The sequence below is a fragment of the Nuphar pumila genome, chromosome 7 (genome assembly GCF_984573655.1).
Source record: "Nuphar pumila chromosome 7, dmNupPumi1.hap1.1, whole genome shotgun sequence".
Taxonomy (NCBI): domain Eukaryota; kingdom Viridiplantae; phylum Streptophyta; class Magnoliopsida; order Nymphaeales; family Nymphaeaceae; genus Nuphar; species Nuphar pumila.
This window is the reverse complement of record NC_143255.1, coordinates 50,109,270-50,131,497: the sequence shown is the minus strand read 5'-3', so window position 1 is coordinate 50,131,497 and position 22,228 is coordinate 50,109,270. Positions and strand designations below refer to the sequence as shown.

Sequence of the window (22,228 nt, the reverse complement as noted above, 5' to 3'; positions counted from 1 at the left end):
GTCACCCCCCAGGACAACTTAACGTTCTATGCCCATGGATCATGTCAAGGCTTTGAAATGTTTAACCATAAGCCGCATTTTTTTCATCTTGAATTAGAAGACAATGGCTTTCAAATATTCTTATAGGTCATGTTTATTGCATCATGAAAAGTATTTTCCGGAAAAATTGTTTTCTTATGAAAAGCTAGATGGGAAAATAAGCATGTACGTATTGTTTCATAGAGCGAAAACATGTTTTAAAGCAACCAGCTTGCATTAATACTTTAAGAAAATTTCAATTGATAATCCAAATAGATATCAGGCCAAATTTATAAGCCAAAGAATAAGACCGAAAAAGGTGAGGAAAACAATTGAGATGCATGGGTTTCAGCCAAGTTTAATTTTTCTTTTTAAGTTCTGACCAATCATTCAAATGATATGAAAAGGATAAAAGTTTCCAAAATGAGGCCTCCCAGAAATGCTCAATAAGAACTTATTTTCTTATTGATTACAGGGAAAAAAAACTTCTCCCATCATACATTTCATGGATAAGAAAATGACCATTTTCATATGAAAGTAACCACTTTTACATGAAACTATTGTGGCAATAGGAGTTTGAAAACTAATGATGGGAGTAGACAAGACATTATAAATGGATCTTCCTCCATGACCACCAAAACGAACATGATAGGGCCGTAAACAAAACAGGCTTGACCTAGGTACGATCCAAACTGACCAAGGAGTGCAACAATCTGAGAAACAAAACCAAACTTAACCTGGACTCCCCTGGTTTTTCAAAACCAAATAAGACCAGTTTTTCATATTTACATATGAAATATTAAAATTACATAAAGCTCCAAGCAACTACAGCAACTTTCTTTTTCATCTACAATTTTGTGTACTGTAGGCCCTCCTCCATTCCCAAGTACGAGAATGAAATGCAAGGATGGCAGACTGCACCCATGACTTCAGTCTTGATGAGCATCAAAACCTTCATCCCCCATGCCAGCCAGTGGGAAGCCACCAAATTGCTTTTATCTCCCACAAGTGTTTGCCTGCGAATCCAATTTGAGCTCCTAATAATGCACGCTGGCCTGTAAACTCAAAATAATTCATGAGGATGATTCAGACGTTATAACTGAATAAAACATATGCAGTATAAAGCGTGCACAAGAGAGAGAGAGAGAGAAAGAGAGCCGTTAACATGGTATGAATAACTTCACTTCTTTTGGACTAATAATTTCAAGCTTTCCTCACATTTTTTTTTGGGTAATTAAGCTTTCCTCGCATTTTTTTGGGTCATTAAGCCCTCCTCACAATGATAGCTAAAAACATATACTCTAACCAACATATTCAACCATCCAATCCCTTCTCAATACAACTAAGAAAAGTAAAAAGGCTTTTCCTTTTCTTTCCTCGTTTTCATTTGGTTTGGATAAATCGTCATGCAAATAGAGGAAAAATACCAGAAAAAATTGAATGCAGATTGAAAAATACAGACTAGATGTAGGTGTTTTACTTGTCGCTGAGTGATCATACAGTTTTGAATTTAAGGAGTCTTTACCTGCAGGAAGTATCCTAGCCAAGGGACCAATAAGAAATTGTGACATCAACGCCAATATTGAGCCCACCGGTGTATGGTCTCAACCATTTGAGGGAACAAAGCACTAACACTATCATTTATGAGATCTTGAAAAAAGTGTATAGATGCCTCATCATCCAAGTCCAAGCGAAACTTCTCTTGAAGCTGCAAAGTGAAAAGTTAATCAGTCCAGAAAAGGAATAATTTGAATGTTTCTTCATTTTTACAAGTCATACCTTGAGAATTCCTTTCTCAGGGTCCGCTGCAATGTCAGGAATGTTTGATCCAGCCATCAAATGGAACAAATTCAGTATAAGGTTACTTGACTTCCGAAGAATGTTGTAGGCCTCACAGCAGTAAGATTTGAATCGGGTATAGTATTGACTGAAAAGAAAAATTCAAAATTGTCAATATGTCATAGTGTTTGCAAATGAAATTAATGACCACATCTATATGGACAATTTTGATAAAAAATCAACCAATCTTGATTAATCAAGTCCTAAGCATATATTTTGTTAGTACATGCACGTACCACATTTTTTACCAGTAACACAGAATGAAAGAAATGCACAAAGATAGTACCAGGTATTTACTCAGGCCCAACTTCAGGATGAAATTTCAAAAAAAAAGTACGTGGATTTTTGTGCTGACCAATTGTAAGGAAATGTATCCCTGCTATACCATGTAGTTTACATGATGGTAAACTGTATGCTTGTCACACATATAGCTACTCCAACATACAAGGTAAGACAACTTCTGGAAACTCCATTGGGGAGTAAATGAGATATCCATGTGTAACGCCCCGAAATTTAACCCAATTTTTTTTAGGGATTTTTTTTTTTAAAAAAAAAATTATTATTATTACTTATTTATTTATATAGTATTGCTAAAATACTCAAATATGCACATTTTTCTTTTTGGATCCAATAACGGATCCCAGGCCCAAATCCACATTATTCTTTAAGTTTAGTGTGAAATTTGTGGTTCTTACATCCTTTCCTCCTAAAAAAATTTCGTCCTCGAAATTTACCTGTCGGTGTTTACTCGAACAGCTCGGGGTATTTTTCTCTCATATTAGCCTTTGGTTCCCACGTGCTTTCATCGATGCCATGGTGTTGCCATCTCACCTTGACGAGAGGAATGGTCTTTGATCTCAAGATTCGCTCACTTCGTTCCAATATCTCCACTGGTTTTTCTTCCATTGTTAGGTCTTCCCTTATATCTACGTCCTCATACTGGATGACATGTGACGGATCTTGAAGATATTTTCTTAACATAGATACATAAAATACGTTATGTATCTGAGCATACTGAGGAGGTAGGGCTATACGATAGGCCGTTTCTCCAATCCGTTCCAAAATCTCAAAAGGTCCGACATATCTGGGACTCAATTTTCCTTTCTTACCAAAACGAAACACACTTTTGGTGGGTGATACCTTTACAAAGACTCGATCCCCCACATCAAAAGTGAGTTCCCTGCGCCTTTGATCTGCATAACTTTTTTTGTCGACTCTGAGCTGTGAGCAGTCTATCTCTTATCATTTTGATCTGTTGGGTATAATGTTGTAACACGATTGGTGATTCTACCGACCGTTCACCAATTTCATCCCAATACACAGGTGATCTACATGGTCTTCCATACAGAGCTTCGAAAGGAGCCATGCCGATACTCGCATGGTAACTATTATTGTAAGCATATTCGGCTAAAATAACATGCTTGTCCCACTCCCCTTTCCAATCCAGCATACATGCTCGCAGCATATCTTCTAGTGTCTGGATAGTCCTCTCTAATTGTCCGTCAGTCTGGGGATGAAAAGCGGTACTCAGCTTCAGTTTCGTACCCAAGGCCTGTTGCAACTGACCCCAAAACCGAGAAGTAAATCGAGGATCTCGATCTGAGATAATAGAAACTGGTACTCCATACAGTCGAACAACCTCTCTGATGTATAAGTCTGCTAAACTCTCGAGGAATTGATTTATTCGTATGGGTAGAAAGTGAGCCGATTTGGTTAGTCGATCCACTATTACCCATATAGCGTCATGTTGTTTCCGTGTTTTGGGCAAACCCACCACGAAGTCCATGGTGATTTCTTCCCATTTCCACTGTGGAATCTCCATTTGCTGCATCATTCCACCAGGTTTTTGATGTTCTACCTTGACTTGCTGACAAGTCAAACACTTCGAGACATAACTTGCGACCTCACGCTTCATTCCATTCCACCAATACCCTCGTTGTAAATCTTTAAACATTTTTGTGCCCCCCGGGTGTATGGTGTACTTAGACCTATGTGCTTCTCCCAATAGTTCTTCTTTCAACTTGGGGTCACTAGGGACCCAAAGTCGCTTTTTCATCCAGATACTGCCATCTTCTTTGAGTGAGAAGTGTGAATTTTCTTGCTGGGCTAGTGACTTCAGTTTCTCATACTGGGGATCCTCTTTCTGACCTTCAATAATCTTTGTAAGGATCTCCGGGTGAGCAGACAAATTAGATAATTTGATACTTCCCACAACCTCTGCGAACGGTTTCCAATCAATGAATTCCTCCACCAAATTCCACCCTTTTGTCAAAAGACTAGACAAACTGCAACCAGCTTTTCGGCTGAGAGAGTCAGCTACCACATTTGCCTTTCCTGGGTGATAGGAAATGGTAAAATTGTAATCCTTTATAAACTCCAACCATCGTCGTTGTCGCATGTTCAACTCTTTTTGGGAAAACAGGTACTTGAGACTTTTGTGATCAGTAAATACCTCGAATTGTTCCCCATACAGGTAATGTCGCCATATTTTCAAAGCGAACACTACGGCTGCCAATTCGAGATCATGAGTTGGATAGTTTCGCTCATGAATCTTTAATTGGCGAGAGGCGTACGCTATCACCTTACCATTCTGCATTAAAACGCATCCTAACCCAGTACCTGATGCGTCTGAGTAGACCACAAAACCACCATGACCTGAAGGTAAAGCCAACACTGGTGCGGTGGTAAGCTTCTTCTTTAAGATTTGAAAACTCTCCTCGCACTTATCCGTCCATTCGAACTTAATTCCTTTCCTTAGAAGTTTGGTCATGGGCATGGCAATTCGTGAAAAGTCCTGAATGAATCTTCTATAATAGCCTGCTAATCCCAGAAAACTCCTGATATCACTGATATTCCTCGGTTGATCCCAATTTAATACAGCTTCAACCTTAGCTGGGTCCACAGCGACTCCATCTCGTGATATGACATGACCCAAGAACATGACCTTCTCGAGCCAGAATTCGCACTTGGAGAATTTGGCGAACAACTGGTGTTCCTTGAGAGTCCCCATTACGATCCTCAAATGTTCACGATGTTGCTCTACGCTTTCAGAGTATATAAGTATATCATCAATAAAAACAATCACAAAAGTATCCAAGTATCCTCTGAATACCCGATTCATCAAATCCATGAATGCGGCAGGAGCATTTGTCAGTCCGAATGGCATAACTACGAACTCGTAGTGACCGTACCGTGTTCTAAAGGCGGTCTTGGGAATATCCTCGTCCCTGATCCGAAGTTGGTGATACCCAGATCTAAGATCGATTTTTGAAAACACCTTAGCCTTTTGCAATTGGTCGAACAAGTCTTCAATACGAGGTAGGGGATACTTATTTTTGACTGTTGCTTGATTCAACATCCGATAGTCTATACACAGCCTCATAGAACCATCTTTCTTTTTCACAAAAAGAACTGGTGCTCCCCATGGTGATACGCTCGGTCTAATGAAACCTTGCTCCATCAACTCCTGGAGTTGTTTCTTCAGCTCCTCCAACTCTACTGGGGCCATACGATAAGGCGCTTTCGAGATCGGTGTCGTCCCAGGCACCAACTCGATATGAAAATCCACCTCACGCAGTGGAGGTAGTCCAGGCAACTCATCCGGAAACACTTCCGGGAATTCTCGAACCACTTCAAGTTCTTCTAATGGTGTGACTTTCGACTCGCAGGAGAATACATTTACTAGGAATGCTCGGCACCCCTGTCGCACATACTTCTGAACCTTTAATATCGATACAATTCGGCCCTTCACTGTAGGTCTAGAGAGTCGAAACTCAACCTTTGGCAATCCTGGTCGGGACGAAACCACTTTCCCTTGTCGACAGAGAACGTTGGCATAATGTTCATATAACCAATCCATCCCCAAAATGACATCATATTCAGTCATATCGAGCAAGATTAGGTCAGCAGGTAAGTTCTGCCCTTCCAGTACAATTATGACATCAGGGATGTAGTTTACACATATCGAATTATATCCTATCGGATTGTACACATATAATTCATGTTTCAGAGATTCAGTATGTGCACCAAGTAACTTTGCAAATTCTACGGATATGAACGAATGTGTAGCACCACAGTCAAATAGAACAAGTGCAGCACAGCCATTGACAAATATAGTACCTTGTACCAGATTTTCTTTCTCCAATTCTTCCGCAGTGGTGGCATATACTCGTCCCGGCACCCTCTTCTGTGCATTTTGCTGTGGTGTTTGCTGCGGCTGAGATGGTTGGTGTTGCTGTCCTCCCCCGGCATTACGTTTCTGCATATCCGCCATCTTCTTGTGGCACTGACGGGCATAGTGACCCATCTTTCCACAGTAAAGACATGCTCCTGTGTCTCTAGGGCAAGGTTGTCCGTAGTGGGACCGGTTGCACTTCTGGCACACCCGATTTTGTCCTTGTTGCTGCGGAGGACGATTTCCACCATTGTACTTTTGCTTCTTGTAAGGTGGCTGATACTTCTTGCCACTGTGGTGCTGCGGCGGACCGGCTCCCCGTTTCCCCGGTGTGTCCTTTTGATTCTTCCTTGATCTCTCCCATTCTTCATTCAGCATAGTAGCCACTTCAATGGCTTGTGCGAGGGTGGATGGCAGATTTATCATCACTCGTGGTCGCAATCCGTCCTTGAGTCCGCGGACATACCTAGTTGCTCTGGCTTTATCATTCGCGAACAAATTTGGGCAATAACGCTCCAAGGTCCGAAATTTGGTAGTGTATTCCACCAAATTCATATTTCCTTGTGTAAGCTCCAAGAACTCCTGATGCTTCTGATCACGAGCGTACTGGGGGAAATATGTCTCTAGAAATGTCCGTTTGAATTCTTCCCATGGAATAGTATCCTCTCCGGCAAAGTGGATGGTTCGGGTTGTATCCCACCATTTCTGTGCATCTTCCGTCAAGCGGTAAGTGCCGAAGTCCGTTTGCTTATCCTCGGGAACAGACAGAACCCGAAAAGCTCGTTCTGTCTCTGCAATCCAATTCTCAGCTAATTCAGGATCAGCCTTGCCTGAGAAGGTAGGCGGGTTCAACTTCAAGAATTTCTCATAGGTGATTGTGTTCGTATTATGCCTTTCACTTATGGCTGCGGCTAACTCCGCCTGATGGCGCATTTGGGTGTCCATGGTTTGAGCCAGATTTCCGAGAGTTTCCATCACGAAACCCCTTTGGTCCTGCCATTCGTTCGCCGTGCTCGAACTAGCTTGGGATCGACGATACATCTAATAATCATTTCAATACACACAGTTTTACTATCTTTGAATTGTAGTGTCCCTAAAATCATCACATGTATATATCTATACTTATATAGAAAACAATGCAATTATCATGCCTAATAAAGTAAGAATGATAAAAATATACTCACAGAGCGATCTCAGGATGTGGCATGACCGTGATCCTTGATTTATTGTTCCCAGGCTCTGATACCATAACTGTAATGCCCCGAAATTTAACCCAAATTTTTTTAGGGAATTTTTTTTTTCCAAGCGGAAACAACTAATAATTCTCGGGTTAAGCATTTCAGAACGATACAGGAAGGTAAAAGCAAACCACACCATTTATTTCCACTTTAATAATAATAAAATCCAACATCAGAGTTTTCACATTTAGTCTCAAAACAAAAATCTCAATCTGAAAGTAAGCAGAACCGCCAGGGAACAAATGGATCAAGTCTCGGTCAGCGCCTCATCCCGCATCGCTCATAGAACTACTCTTCTCCTGAAAATAATAGAAATTATAGGAATTAGACTACCACGTCTAAGTAGGAAAACTGTAATTATTCTTGCAAGTAGATCATGTGTCAGGTGTGTGATGTGGGTGTCGTGGTTGAATTTCAATCTAAATATAAACACATAAGTAATTCGATGTAACAGCAATAACAGACCTATATAAAAAGGTAAATTATGTAACAGCTATACTTAAGCACAAAAAGCATTTTAGGCAACTTCACAAATGGAGCAAGTAAGGTATTAAGCCATTAAAGCAGAACTTACACTAATATGAACAACATCCATAATATGAATTCAATTAACTAATAAATACACAAATTAGGATGTCGTTTCATCATAAGCACTAAATATAAAACATGATGAAAGAGTAAGCAATGGTCTCTTTAATGACTCCCACACAGTGATACCTAACTGTTCTAGTTAGTGTTTATCTTTTCTTATCCCGCGGGTACACACGGGCCAAGGCAACCATCACAGAAGAGAATGTCCGGGGGTATATTATTCAGGGTTGGTTTATTAACCCGAACATTCTAACTGTGACTGAAAAACCAAGGGAGCGGCCAGTGACCGAGAGAAACTCCCAAAGGCCAAAACCAAGACAGGATGCATCCCTAACTTCTTCAGAAGAACATGGAACTACCACCTAGGACATATTGGTAGTCTGGGTCCCCCGACTCTGAGGACTGGGACCAACGAGTCGCTTTACGCTCGAAACCAAACACATGTCCCCAGAGTTTTGTACCACTTACCCTCTCCAAGGTAAGCCCAAAACTGAGTGGGTTAATCTTTTCATTTAGTTAATTTCCCGAAGTATGGGGCATTTTCCCAACTTCATTCTACTATCATAGTAGTAGGATTCTCAACCTTAGTCATTCTACCCAGGTGTATAGAACAGTCTCAGTCATTTGTCATTTTAATTGCATAACCCACCCACAGTGCTCCGGTGCCTTTAAACCAACCAAGCACAATGCCCAGTGTCTTTAAACCAGTTAGACACTCAATCATTTATAATAAGTTTTTTCATCAGTTTCATTGTCATAGCCTACAAGCTAATAGTTCCAATACCCATATCGGGTATTCAACCCAATTTGTCCATTAGGCAAAGTTTTCCAATGTAATACCCTACTAAGTGAAACTATCTTTTATTAGTTATAGCACATCAAATGACAATATTAACAGCATATTGCAACATCGACCGAACAAGTCATACCAAATAAAGTATCTCGAACATCACTAAGAAGCACATGATTTAATCCAATTTATTCTGAGGAAACAATGAATTCCACTTAAACAAATCACATCCAGCATACTTTAACCATGAGGAAGAAACTTATGAGACTGTGACATATAGAATTTCACCCAACCTCATGCATACAATTATACACTCTTATACATGGTTTCAAGTACTCAGATCTGATCACATCTAACAAACTAATAGAAAACTACAGACTTAATAGAAAACCCCAAATTTACGTATTGCTCTAGTATTACAACCATCAAAATAGCATAACATCTCTATACTGTCATACACTTAGAGATTTGCTATTTTAACAAAACACACATTCCTGATTTACTATTTTAATATGTCAATCATGCAAACTCACAATTTACTGTTTAAACATGTCACCAATTCCGATCAATATAATCATGAATCATGCATATACAAGAGTGAAACATGAATCATCCCACAGTGATTTATCACAGTTCCTAATACGATTTATTCAGGAAAGACCCACATCCATTTTCTATAGAACACCCTAAGAGTTCAAACCTTGACTATATGTATGATTACCAGGAAATTCCTAAAGTATACCTACTTTAATGATACACAAATGTCATCACTGTACACATGAAATCAGAGGAATTCAATTCTGATAAAACTGAATAAAGTATGGTTACAGGTAGTTAAAACATAGGTATTCAGTCTTAATAGCATCTGATAACAGCATATTAATAGAGAAAATGACTGGAAAGAAAATCTGATAACAGGTTAGACCTTACTCATTTACACAGATTCAGTTATGCATCACAGGAATTTGATAACCATTGTTACGTAATCTTAAATGAACCATACTCAAAGGATCGGCTAACCTGTTATAAGTAAATTTCTATTATAAAAGAGTTTCTATTATTTAGGAACCATTTCATATTTTAACAACTAGTGCATCATAATGGCAACTCGTATAACTAAAACTCATAAAATGTATTACAGTATACAACCAAGAGTTGAACCCACCCAAATCGATGTGGATTGGAGACTTTAGGGTTAGGGTTTGGGGGTTTTCTGGCGTGGGATTTACCGAAATCCCCCAACTGTCACAACACCCCTCGTGATTTGGGGATTTTCGATCCCCCCCCTTCCCACTCATTCACACCCCCAACACGCGAGTTACCTACAAAAAAAAACAGTAACCTACCATTATCCGGCGAGGTTGTTGCGGCATCCACGAGAGGGGTCGGTCGGCCTGGACAGCACCACCACCGGCGAGGTTGGCTCCTCACTGCAAGGCCTCGAGCTGCGGCTTGGGATTGGAGGGAGCTTCGAGGTTTAGAAAGGTAGAAAAGGGTGAGAGAGAGAATGGGACAACGAGAGAGGGAGAAGAAAGGGTTCGGGTCCCCCTTTGTAGGTGGGTGACCTTCCAAAAAGGAAGGAAGCCCGGCGGCTGCGGGGTGCTTCCCCACCTCCCATCATCTTAGGTGTTAGGGTTCGGCTGAACCCTAACACTCGTTATCGCAGGGGAGAGGGTTTCCCCTCAAAAGCATTTTATCGGGCAACCCATATCGGGTTGCCCCCCCTTATTAACCCCTCTTTTAACTTAACAGGGTGTGGGTCGGATCCGGGTCCGACCCACGACCTGCGATGCCGGATCCGATTGCAGTTTGGATCCGGGTCGCGTGAATAGCAGTGGATCCACTTGAGTCCAACAATGGTTTTTTTTTTTTTTAAAAAAATTATTATTATTACTTATTTATTTATATAGTATTGCTAAAATACTCAAATATGCACATTTTTCTTTTTGGATCCAATAACGGATCCCAGGCCCAAATCCACATTATTCTTTAAGTTTAGTGTGAAATTTGTGGTTCTTACACCATGTGACCGTAGGTTGTCCTATGCCTCGTTCTTCTAAGGTTGCTTTACTAAGTCATCATACTTTTGATATGAACTCGTGTGACAAAGCTATACTATGCCCAACAACAACAACTACGCCTTCATCCCAAAACAATTGGGGTCGGCGATATGAACCAAAAAAGAAAATCATTCTGGGTCCTCCACATAGAATCCTTCTCCTCCAATCATTTCTATCCAATGCCATGTCCTCGGTGAGATTCAAAGCATTCATATCCTTTCCTATCATCTCCATCCAAGTCTTCTTCGGCCTACCTCGACCTCTTTTGACTAAATATTTCTAAAAGTTGCATTTAACTATGGAAAGATGCCCATGTTATACCTGCAATTGGTTTGGCTGCATATGCAAATATTATGTGCTTAACGTAAGAAATCAACTTATCTAAAACTTAGATAACTCCATTTGATCTTCAATTTCACCTAACACATGCTGTTTGGTCCTTAAGAGCATGCTTGAATAGTTGGACAAATGCCACCCAGACATCTGAGTGAAGTTCTGCCCAGAACATGCCAGTTGCACCCCACTGGGTGCAAAGCGATCCCTGCAGGGACCACTTTGTTCTTGCATTTCAAACGCAGGACACCACCTGGGCAGGGATCGGGCTGTCCCTGTGTGGGTGTGTCCTGTGTATCAAACACAGCCTAATAGGTTCACCTGGGATCAACTATTTTGTACAAACTTTGATCACTTCCAGATGCAAGTTGACACATTTTCTACTTCAAGATGTTTGACCACAAAGTTTCTCGGACTTGGCCTTCAATCTTCATAAGTTTGCAAAAAATCAAGTTGACAATTTTGTTGGTATGAGATAAGATGACAACTTATTGAAAGATCATGAAAAAGGTTGCATTGGTGCTAGTAACTAGGCCAAGGTTGCTTTTTGAGAAGCAGAATCCCATGGCTCTGTTTCCCACAGCTTCCTGATATGATAAAAAATTGAGTAGAAATGTGATAGTTCTGGAGCCTTAATTCCAGGGCTTCCTCGTGAATCCATGATAAAGCAGAGATTTTACCTTTCAGCACCACCCATGGCTTCCACCATTTCTTTACAAAGTTTCATAGGTGGTGGAAAAGGTTTGGGATCCCTGCCAAGAATAAAACCAAAATCAACATGGAAAAGGCGTCCATCGTCCCTGAGAAGAAGATTGTCCAGATGCCTACAAGAAATGCAGAGAAGTTTCACTAGTACCAAATAGCAAATCAAACATGAAAATTGAAGGCGTTAACAAGAAAGTGGATGTGATTGATACCTGTCACCAACGCCCAAAATATATGTAATAACAGAGTACCCAGCACAACTCTTTATAAAAGTTTCAAGACATGTTGCAGTTATTCCAAATGGTCCATCTTCATCAGGATGAAAATTTTGAAGGTAGCTCACAATGCTACGGTGCTCCGACAAAATCTGAAAATAACTCAGATTTACGTCCCATCTCACAAAGTAATGGATAGCATAAACCACGTTCAGGAAAATGTTATTAATCACTAAATATCTAGAAGCTGATGGAGAAAAGTAACTTCCTAAAAAGTTAAAACTTGTAGACAACAATTACAAGAACAAATTTGATGTATCATTCATGATAAATCACTAAGCAAGTCCTTCCTAGATATACAAATAACATACAATCAAAGTTGTACCTGAGCAAGGGAACTAGATGGTATAAACTCTAGCATTCCTTCATCTGGTCCTGTTGCAAGTACTCTATACGGAGTCAAGTGTAAGTCAAGATTCTCCAATTTAAGAAGTCGATCCATAAGAGAGACCATTTGAACAACCTATAAAACAAGACAAACAGTAAACATAGGTCTTGCGAGTGAAAAGGTAGACCTAACATAATTGGAACAATAGGTAACCACTCTTCCATAAATTCAAAACGATTTAATGATTTTATAATCAAACAAAAAGAATACAAGGAGTGCCTCTAAGGGCTACAAGAATGCACAAATACAAAAGGGCCACTTATGGGCCAAATACAATCTCCCAAAGAAGATATACAAACACAAACAAAGGGCCACTTATGGGCCTAATACAATTTCACAAAGAAGATACACAAACACAATCAACTAGAGAGCAAGGTAAAAAATATATGTTTGATTATGATAAATATGCTTAGAAAAACATAAAATGCACATGTAGAAATGTCTCCTTTTTATAGAGCAAAAAGGAGACCAAGGGGCTAGTCTGTTGGGACTAGCCCAACCGCTAGTTGGGCTGTCCCAACAGCTATAAAATATAGAAAATAAAACAAAAAAATAAAAACAATAAATTTACCTATCCTCATGGGCAAGGAATTGTGGCAATATGTTAATGGTTTCACTTCGGAACTTCAACCTATTCTCACAAAGACTACCATAAGAGAAGGTGAAGAATCAAAAGAATAAATATTAAAAAAAAAGTGAGAGAAAGGCATTGTTAGACTATAAGAAAGCATACAAAGAATGGGAGATGGGCTATGCAAAGTTTCTCTCCCTTTTTATGAGAAGCATGCATGAAGAACCATGCGCCAACATCCTTGAGTTTGAAAGGGCAGAAGAAGCATGGGAAATTGCCAAACAAATTTATACTAAAAAAGGTGCTGCTCATAAATGGGATCTAAGAGATCATATTTATAATTGCGAACAAGGTGACAAGATGGTTAGAGAGTACTATAGTGCTCTCAAAAGACTTTGGGATGGAATGGCCAAACTAGAGCCAATATGGGAGACTCCAAATGATGTTCTTCAAAGAAAGAAGCAAATTCTTGAGGAACAACTTTTCCAAATTATGAGAGGCCTTAGACCCAAATTTGAACAAGTTCAGGTAAATATCATTCATAGGGAAAAATCTTGTCCCTTACATGAGGTGTTGATCGAAGTGAAAAGACGTGTATCTCTTGTTATGGGTCACGGGTCAGGGGATCCAGACCCGTAGTCATTGCCATTTCATTAATGGCATTATGTAATTTTCTCTCTTTGTAATAGGGGTATTTTAGTACCCTAAATTTTGTATTAGTATGTAAGTATAAAGGAATTAGAAGTGCAGCCGACCCTAAGATTGGAATCGGCTTTTCCTGCAGCTCCTTATCTCTCCCACTGTTCCTCACCCTTCACGAGTGGAAGAACTCGAGCATTGCAAAACTTACATGGTATCAGAGCCACGCTATAGCAGAAACAGGAATTGACTCCAAAGGTACGTCTGAAAGATCTGAATCCCATTGTTTTCCTCTTCTAAGTCAAGAAAATTTCTTTTCTCAATACTCTTTCTGTCAGACTTCTCATCTCGTCCCATATTTCTCTTAGCATCTCGATCTTGATCAGATCTGATTTTAATCAGATCTGATCAAGTTTTCTTTTCTGATAAATCTGAATCGTCTCGGTCTAGGTATCTTGATCCGAAGCATTCTCAAGGCTGTCTCCTTATCCTTCAATCTGTTCTCAACATACCTTGTTTATCAATTTCGATCAGAGCGTGATCTGGTCACGTAATCGGGTGTCAGTTGATCCAGTCATATTCCTGATCAGATCTGACCAGACTCAGATATGAATTCTTCTTCTCTTGACGTTCTCCTTACCTCTATTTCTTTTCATACTTGAAAGCATTGCATTAATATCGGGTGTGATTTCCTATTCACATATTTTTTTGTTGTGGTTTTCGTATTCAGTGATTATTATTTATTCTCTTCTGAAAATCAAAAATTTGATCGGTATTCAATATTTTGTTTTAAATCAGATATTGATTTGAATTAGATATCGAATAAGTTTTCGTCTCTTAAATCTCTTTCTAGTGCCGTTTACATAGCCTGATATAGTATTCTCTGCAAAAAAAAAATAAAGGGAGGAGGTTGCAGCAGTTACATTAGTCAGGTGCGGACCTTTCAATAAAAAAAAAATTTGCAGAAATTGTAGACAGGTTGTGTGCTGGACACATTCTTAGTATTGTGAAAGATGGATTCATTCCCTACTCAGTCTGTTCTTTCTTCAAGCTTCCTCAGTCAACTCGTGTCTGAAAAATTAAACAATTCTAACTTCTTGACTTGGAAGAGTCAAATCATTCCTTTCATTAGGAGTTAGGATCTTTCTGGACATCTGGATGGATCCGTTCCAGTTCCTCCAGAGTACATATCACGAGAAGAAAGAGACAACAAAGGAGCATCTACTACGGTATATGTTAGAAATCCTAAATTTGTAGCCTGGATAAAAAGAGACCAGGCGTTAGTTGCTTATATTACATCTACATTGTCACAAGAGGTGCTTGTGGCAATCCCAGATGACTACACTGCCATGCAACTTTGGGACAGACTTGTTCAGACATACTCACAGGTTTCTCAGGCCAGGATTATGTTTCTTAAAAGAGAGTTTCAGATGTTAAGAAAGGATTCCATGACTATCATGGAATACTTGAACAAAATGAAGGTCATCACAGATCAGCTAGCAGTTGTTGGGTGTGCAGTGACTGATAAAGATTTGGTACAACAAACTCTCAGTAGATTGGGACCCGACTATCATATGATTGTTACTTCCTTGTTATGTTTACCTGAACTGTCCAACTTTGAAGATCTGTACGCAAAATTATTACAATATGAGATGAACCTAAAGGGTTTTTCTGAAGAATCATCTATGCATAGAGGGACGCAAGAAGTTCTTGCTACAGGGATGGTTTATGCACGAGGGCGAGGAAGCTATGATATTAAGGGAAAGGGAGGACAAGGGATAAGTGGTCAAGGAGGCCGTGAATTATTGCCTACACCCAACACATATACCAATCCACAACGACAGAGGCCAATTCCTACTTGTTTCCTATGTAATAAAAATGGGCATATCAAAGCTAACTGTTGGTTCAATCCCCTAAATAAAGGAAAATCAACTCAAGTTGAAGCAAAGAGAGGTACAGACAGTACAAGGACCAACGGAGAAGTAAAGGAGTTATTGTTGTCAGCTTTAGCAGGATTGAATCTGAAACAGAATGAGCAAGGTACTTGGTACGTGGACTTTGGTGCAGCGACTCACGTTATTGGTGATGCTGGTAAGCTCCTAAACCTTGTTCCTTACATTGGTAGAAGTAGTATAGTTACTGGGAATGGATCCCACCATTCTATCTCTCATATTGGAAACTCCATTATACCTTTGTCGAAATCCTCTCTTAACCTTTCAAAAGTTCTTTATGCCCCTAACATCAAGAAAAACATTGTTTCGATTTCTAAACTTGTTGATGATATCAATGCCTCAGTTGAATTTACTCCCTCTTCTGTTCATGTCAAGGACCTCTGCACGAAGGAGACGTTCGCTAAAGGAAAACGGCAAGGCAATATGTATGTTTTTCAAGAAGATCCTTCAACACATATTCGTCATGTAGACCCAAACTTGAAGCTCTCTTCATCGTTGCCTTCTGAGAATTCTACATGTGTCTTTAGTGTTTCTGAAATCAATAAGCCAAATCTTTGGCATGGTCGTCTAAGTCATTGCAGTAGTAGTTTCATTGAAAAACTTGTTTCAAATAACCTCATTCCCAAGTCAAGTTTAGGAATAAATGTCAATGACAACAAATGTTCTAGTTGTCTCTTATGTAAGAGTCATGTTTTACCTTTTCATTCTATAAATAAAAGAGCTTCAAGACCTTTTGAGATTATCTGTTCTGATGTTTGGGGGCCTGCCTTAGTTGCTTCTATATCTGGAACTAGATATTATCTTATATTTGTTGACATTTATTCTCATTATACTTGGATTTTCTTCATGAAACACAAATCTGAGACCTTCAAGTCGTTCAAAACTTCCATTCCTTTGTCAAAAATCAGTTTTCTGAAAACATTCTTTGTTTCCAATGTGACAGAGGAGGTGAATTCTCTTCCAATGACTTTACTAACTTTCTTCAAAGTAATGGGATAAGGAGAAGGGTGTCTTGCCCACACACACCTCAGCAGAATGAGATTGCTGAAAGGAAGCATCGTCATATAGTTGAGAGTGCGATGAGCATGATGCATGATAGTAATCTTCCGATTATTTTATGGACAGAAGCCTTTCATTTTGCGGTCCATGTGATAAATCGATTGCCCATGACTATTTTAGAAAACAAGTCTCCTTACTTTTCTCTATTTGGTTTTCATCCCAACTATCATGATTTGCGTGTGTTTGGTTATTTATGCTATGCTCATATTGATAGTTCAATGAGACATAAGTTTCAGGACAAGGCCTTGAAGTGCAGGTTTGTGGGCTATGTCGATTACTATAAAGGGTACAGGTGTAACGACCCCAACTCATACCTTTGAAAAATGCGGAATTTTTTTTCCTAAGAGTTGCGGAAAACTTCCCAGAGACCTGGGGTCCCTACAGTTCCAATTTCAGTTGGATAACCACACACCACAACCCAACTTACATTTATCATTCATAACCAACCAACTGAACTCTTTTATTAATGAATCAATAAAAGTCATATGTTCAATGTCAACAGTGAAATAACAACTTGCAGTAATTAAGAAGACTAAAAGTAAATAACAGTAGAGCCACTATGTCCGCAAGTGAAGCCGTCTGAAACAAATGTGACCCTCGCATCCCCTCAGAAGCAAGTCGTCTTCACTGATCACCTGTGTCTGGGAAAAACTAATAAAATGAGAGGGTCAGAAATCCGATGAATTCTGCGTACAGGTTTCCCTAGTGAATCAAATAAGAAAAAAGAGCATAAATAAGATCCATGTAATATTTTAGGAGGATATAATTATAACCAATTTATAAGGCACTCAACCAGTTATGCAACAATAAAATAAACATTAAGCATGAGGGAACACTAAGTGAGTAGCAGTGATTATAATTTAATCAATAAAGGCATTTGAATGCAAAGGAGATCAACATCATGCAATGATCAATGTATAACAACCAAGTGAACAGGTAAACATGCATGAACTAATGCAGAGCAAGAATATGCATGATTTATGTATAATGCATGAACCCATATTATCTTTCATTTAAGCTCCCCTCTTTCCATATGCATGTCCTACTAAATGCACACAATCTTTAAGTTTCTCTTTTTAATTTATCATTGCCCGCGGCTACACCAAACAGGTACAATCCCCGAGGTCAAGTAGGGTTCCCAGGGTAACTTCACACACAATTTGTATTTTATTACCGGGTTCCAAACTTAGCCCTCGACCGATATCAGGAAACATCACCATCCATCGGAACCTTGGAAAACAGCATCCAAAGTCGGGGACACCATGGAAAACAACATCCACTGGCGCCACTTTCTTGGTATACCAAAACAAACTCACAGCTGTGACTAACACACCACTCCCGGGTAAAGTGGCGGATTCTCCCTAAAACCGTGGCCAGGAGAAGAACCTCAATATCGGGTTCAGGGGCAACAAAACGCACACGGAGTTTTTGTATCCTCACAATTTCCCCTAAACAGCAATATCCAAGATTCCCACGCTAAAGCAGGGACATCAAGGAGAAAGTGAATTACACTGTTCTTTACTTTCTTTTATCTGGTTATTAATTCATTTCTTTTACATTTGCAAATTTACATGCAGAATTAATAACATAAGCTTGCACATCAGCATGCTAAGCTTTTCACGGGACCACAGCCCGTGACAACATAGAACAATGCGGTAAAACAACAATATCACATTTGATTTGTTGCAATGCATCAAAATAACTAAAACAGAGAACAACCGGTTCTCGAGGCTCACCCAGCCCCTAATGATCCAATTTGATCATTACTACATTCATAAGCAAAAATCATAAAGAGTATGCCATTTATGCATTCTTTTCACATGCTTTTCAATGCGCATTCATGTATGCAAGTTGTGTATAAAGCAAAAATTTCATAGCATAAGCATAAATTTACACACCCACGTTATATGCATGTTTTCATGACATGCACATACTCATGTCAAATGCAAGAGTTCATTCATGAATCGATCAAATTAAAACATACGAACAACCATGCCATATTGACCCTGCAAAAGCATCTAAATTCCATATGGGTCTATGCACAAGTACACTCTCTTACAACAATAATTTAGAACAAGCATTCACTTCCCATGTTTCGCGATGCATATTTGTGTATGCAAACTTTTGAGTTATGAACTAGACAAGCTTCATATACATGTGATCACATAATCATGCCAATTAAATGCCTCTGTTCATGAATCTTCTCAAATAACCAAGTGAACCATAATGCAATGTACACACATGCATAAGATGCAGCCTTGTGATATTAATTTAATTCAACATATTATGTCAAGTAAATGCATCTGAAAATAATCCATTCTTTAGCCTGTAGATGGCTGGTTTAATACAAGAAAGCAAATTCTGGAATTTGCATGCTAAGTGGGTCTTTTGTTTCAGATTCGATCCCACGCAAGGACTATTCCTATTAGACAATTTCCTCCGTAATAGTGCAGCCTGCCATACCCATTACAACAAAAGCAATATGTTAACTGCACCAAACCCAAAATGAAGACACACCGAGCCCAAAAATCATTGTCCAGCCGACATGTAATCAGCTGGGGTTAAGGCCGAAAATGCCCAGCCTAATGCACTCGGTTGAGGCTCCACAACCACCAGGCTCAGCCCCTATTAGCTTCAGGTTTAATTAAATGTCTAAAATGAATAAGCTTTAACAGTTTCTAAACTAAAAATCAAAATTTCAATACATTATTTAGTTACCCAAGACATATCAGAGTTTAAAATGGATGAAATCTCGATTCGTTCTAACAAATCAGGTTCAAATAACTGATTCAGATTGATATAATAAATTTGGAGTAAACTTTATTAAACCCCCCCCAAAATTCCCCGTCAGTATATGTAGCCATAACCAGAAGTTCGAAATCAATTAAATTACATGCTTTGAAATGCACCCAGTTAATGAAATCTGGAAATTTAGGAAACACCACATGTATCTTAAAATTTTGAACAACTGCCACAGCCACAACTGGGTCTAGCACATCGCCAGACCCACCCAGCCGACCCAGTTGGCTGGGTCTAGTACACAGCCCAGCCGACTTAATACCTGGGCCCTATTCATAAAAATTTATTGACTCTTTTTTTTTTTTTTTCTATTATTGCTGACAGCATACCAAAATCCCAAAAAAAAATTGCAGAACAGCAGGTATGCTTGCATAACTCAAACATACTCAGGTTTATAAAGTTCATAACTTACGTTCGCCTATGTTTTTGGCTTTATTTCCAGATTTACAAGCATTAATTATCCCTAATATGGGTTTTTCATAAGGATCAGAACTACTAGCCTGCACATACATAAGAAAGTCAATTCATTTTTATTTTTATGGATCAACCTTCTGTTTTAATGTAAAAACACCACTACACGAGTATTATTCCGCAATAGCATAAAAAAAAAACATGAATACACATGGATTTCATCCATGGATCCTAGAATAAATGCTTGGATTTACATACCCACATGCTTCCACCCTAAAATACTTCATGGAAATCGAATCCATGTTCGTTTTCCTCACTTAACCCAAAAGAAAAACCCGTACCTCTTGACGAAATTTTCCGGCGAACTCTCCGGCGATCGAAAGCTGCAGTCGCGTCCCTTGCGGCTGCTGTGACAGGGGTACCCACCGTAGCTGCGGTGGCTGTTGGTGGCTGCTGTTTTCCGGCGACCTCCCCCTCCCCAAAGCACTCCCACACAGACCGAAAGAGAGAGGGACGAGGGAAGAGAGAGACGCGGGAAGAGAGAAACGAGGGAGACGAGGGAGAGACCCCCTCTCCATTCCCTTTTATCGGCTGAGTCGCCCCCCCCCCCCCCCCCCCCCCCCCCTCCTTCCTTTCTGGCAAGAGCAGGAATCGTGCCCTAGGCACGATTCTTGCTTTAAAATGCTGCAGCCCGATATAGGGTTTTAAAAACCCTATCGGGTTACGGATCCGGGTCGGGTCCGACCCGGGTCCAAGAGCTTCTAGCTTTTAAATTACATTTTATTTTATTTTTGTTAACGAGAGGGCCGGGTCCGGGTCTGCGACCTGCGGCTCGGGATCCAAACCCGACCGGACCCTTGCCTCCCACTTGGTATGGATCCATGGATTGGATCCAAATGGATCCAATCATGGATCTCCTAAAAATACTCATATAATATATATTTTTATAAATATATAATCATGTATACGAATATATAGGGTATTTTACCTATATCCATATGGATCCTATCTGGGTATTGGATCCGAAATGTGGATCCCAAGCCCATATATACATTATATACGTAGTTATCTATTGAATAATTTGCCTAATTAAAACTTTTGCACTTATGTAAGTACCTATATGTTTTACGAGATAAATATATATATAAAGACCCCTTTATGGGTCCCGGATCCGCGACTTGGATCCCAGGCCCAAATCACTTAAGTTTTAAAAAAATCGTGGTTATTACAACAGGTGCTATGATCCTATGAGCAAGCACATCAAAATATCAAGAAATGTCATCTTCGATGAATTGAATTTTGATTGTCGATGCATTAGCCCTTCAGAATCAAATTCCAGAATTGAGGTTTATTATCCTTAGTTGAATTCTGAACTTTTCTCCGGAACTAATGATGTTTGTCCTTCAGATTGTGCTAAAAAAGATAAGGAATCTATACCTGCTGATGAGATGATTGCACCTAAGAATACAGAGCCATCTTTGGATCCAAAAAGGTATAAAAGTCTTGTTTACACCCGACGAGGAAGAGAGGCGCCCACTATTGTTAATCCAGAAATGGACACATCCTCTACATCCACTTCTACCTTTGAGGCTAGAAAATCCACTAGTTCTCGTCATCCGATTGAAAAATGGGTCAGTTATAAAAATTTCTCATTGGACTTTCAACTTTTCCTAACAGCCTTGAGCAAGGAAGATGAACCCACAACATTTTCTCAAGCATCAAATTCCAGAAGATGGATTGAAGCAATGAATGAAGAAATGGAAGCTCTGCATGAATGTGGTACGTGTGATGTTGTACCAAGACCACCTGACAAAAATGTTGTTGGTTCAAAATGGGTGTACAAAATAAAGTATAAACCAGATGGGACTATAGAGCGATACAAGGCGAGGCTTGTAGCCAAAGGATTTACACATGAGCAAGGACAGGATTATGATGAGACCTTTAGTCCAGTGGTGAAAATGGGGACAATCAGAGTCATACTTTCTTTAGCTATTGAACATCAATGGACTATTAGTCAACTTGATGTGAAGAATGCTTTTCTTCATGGAAATTTGAAAGAAGAAGTATACATGGAACAACCCACTGGTTACACAGAAGGCAATCCTACAAAATATGTATGCAGATTAAAAAGGGCGATATATGGATTGAAGCAGGCATCTCGTTCTTGGTTTGATAGTTTCTCTCTTGAGATACAAAAATTTGGTTTTGGGAAATCTCTTCTTGACCATTCCTTGTTTATATTCAAGAACCAAGACACAATTACTCTGTTGTTGATATATGTAGATGATATTATCATCACTGGTAATTCCAACGAGCATATTGAGGAAGTCAAACATCTCTTGAATCAGAGATTAAAAATGGACCTTGGTAAACTATGATACTTTCT

At 39.4% G+C, this 22,228-nt stretch overlaps 1 protein-coding gene across 1 annotated transcript in view; it reads right to left on the bottom strand.

The window, feature by feature from the left end:
- Positions 1–839: 839 nt before the first annotated feature.
- Positions 840–22,228, bottom strand: part of LOC149832225 (phosphatidylinositol 3-kinase, root isoform-like) — a 143,801-nt gene continuing 122,412 nt past the window's right edge. The window contains exons 13-18 of the mRNA XM_090012388.1: positions 12,349–12,486; positions 11,961–12,115; positions 11,724–11,867; positions 1,798–1,945; positions 1,544–1,726; positions 840–1,073 (exon numbers count right to left, since the gene is read on the bottom strand). Of these exons, the coding sequence (XP_089868514.1) occupies positions 1,589–1,726; positions 1,798–1,945; positions 11,724–11,867; positions 11,961–12,115; positions 12,349–12,486 (723 nt within the window). The 3' untranslated portion in view covers positions 840–1,073; positions 1,544–1,588. The remainder of the gene's footprint in view (positions 1,074–1,543; positions 1,727–1,797; positions 1,946–11,723; positions 11,868–11,960; positions 12,116–12,348; positions 12,487–22,228) is intronic.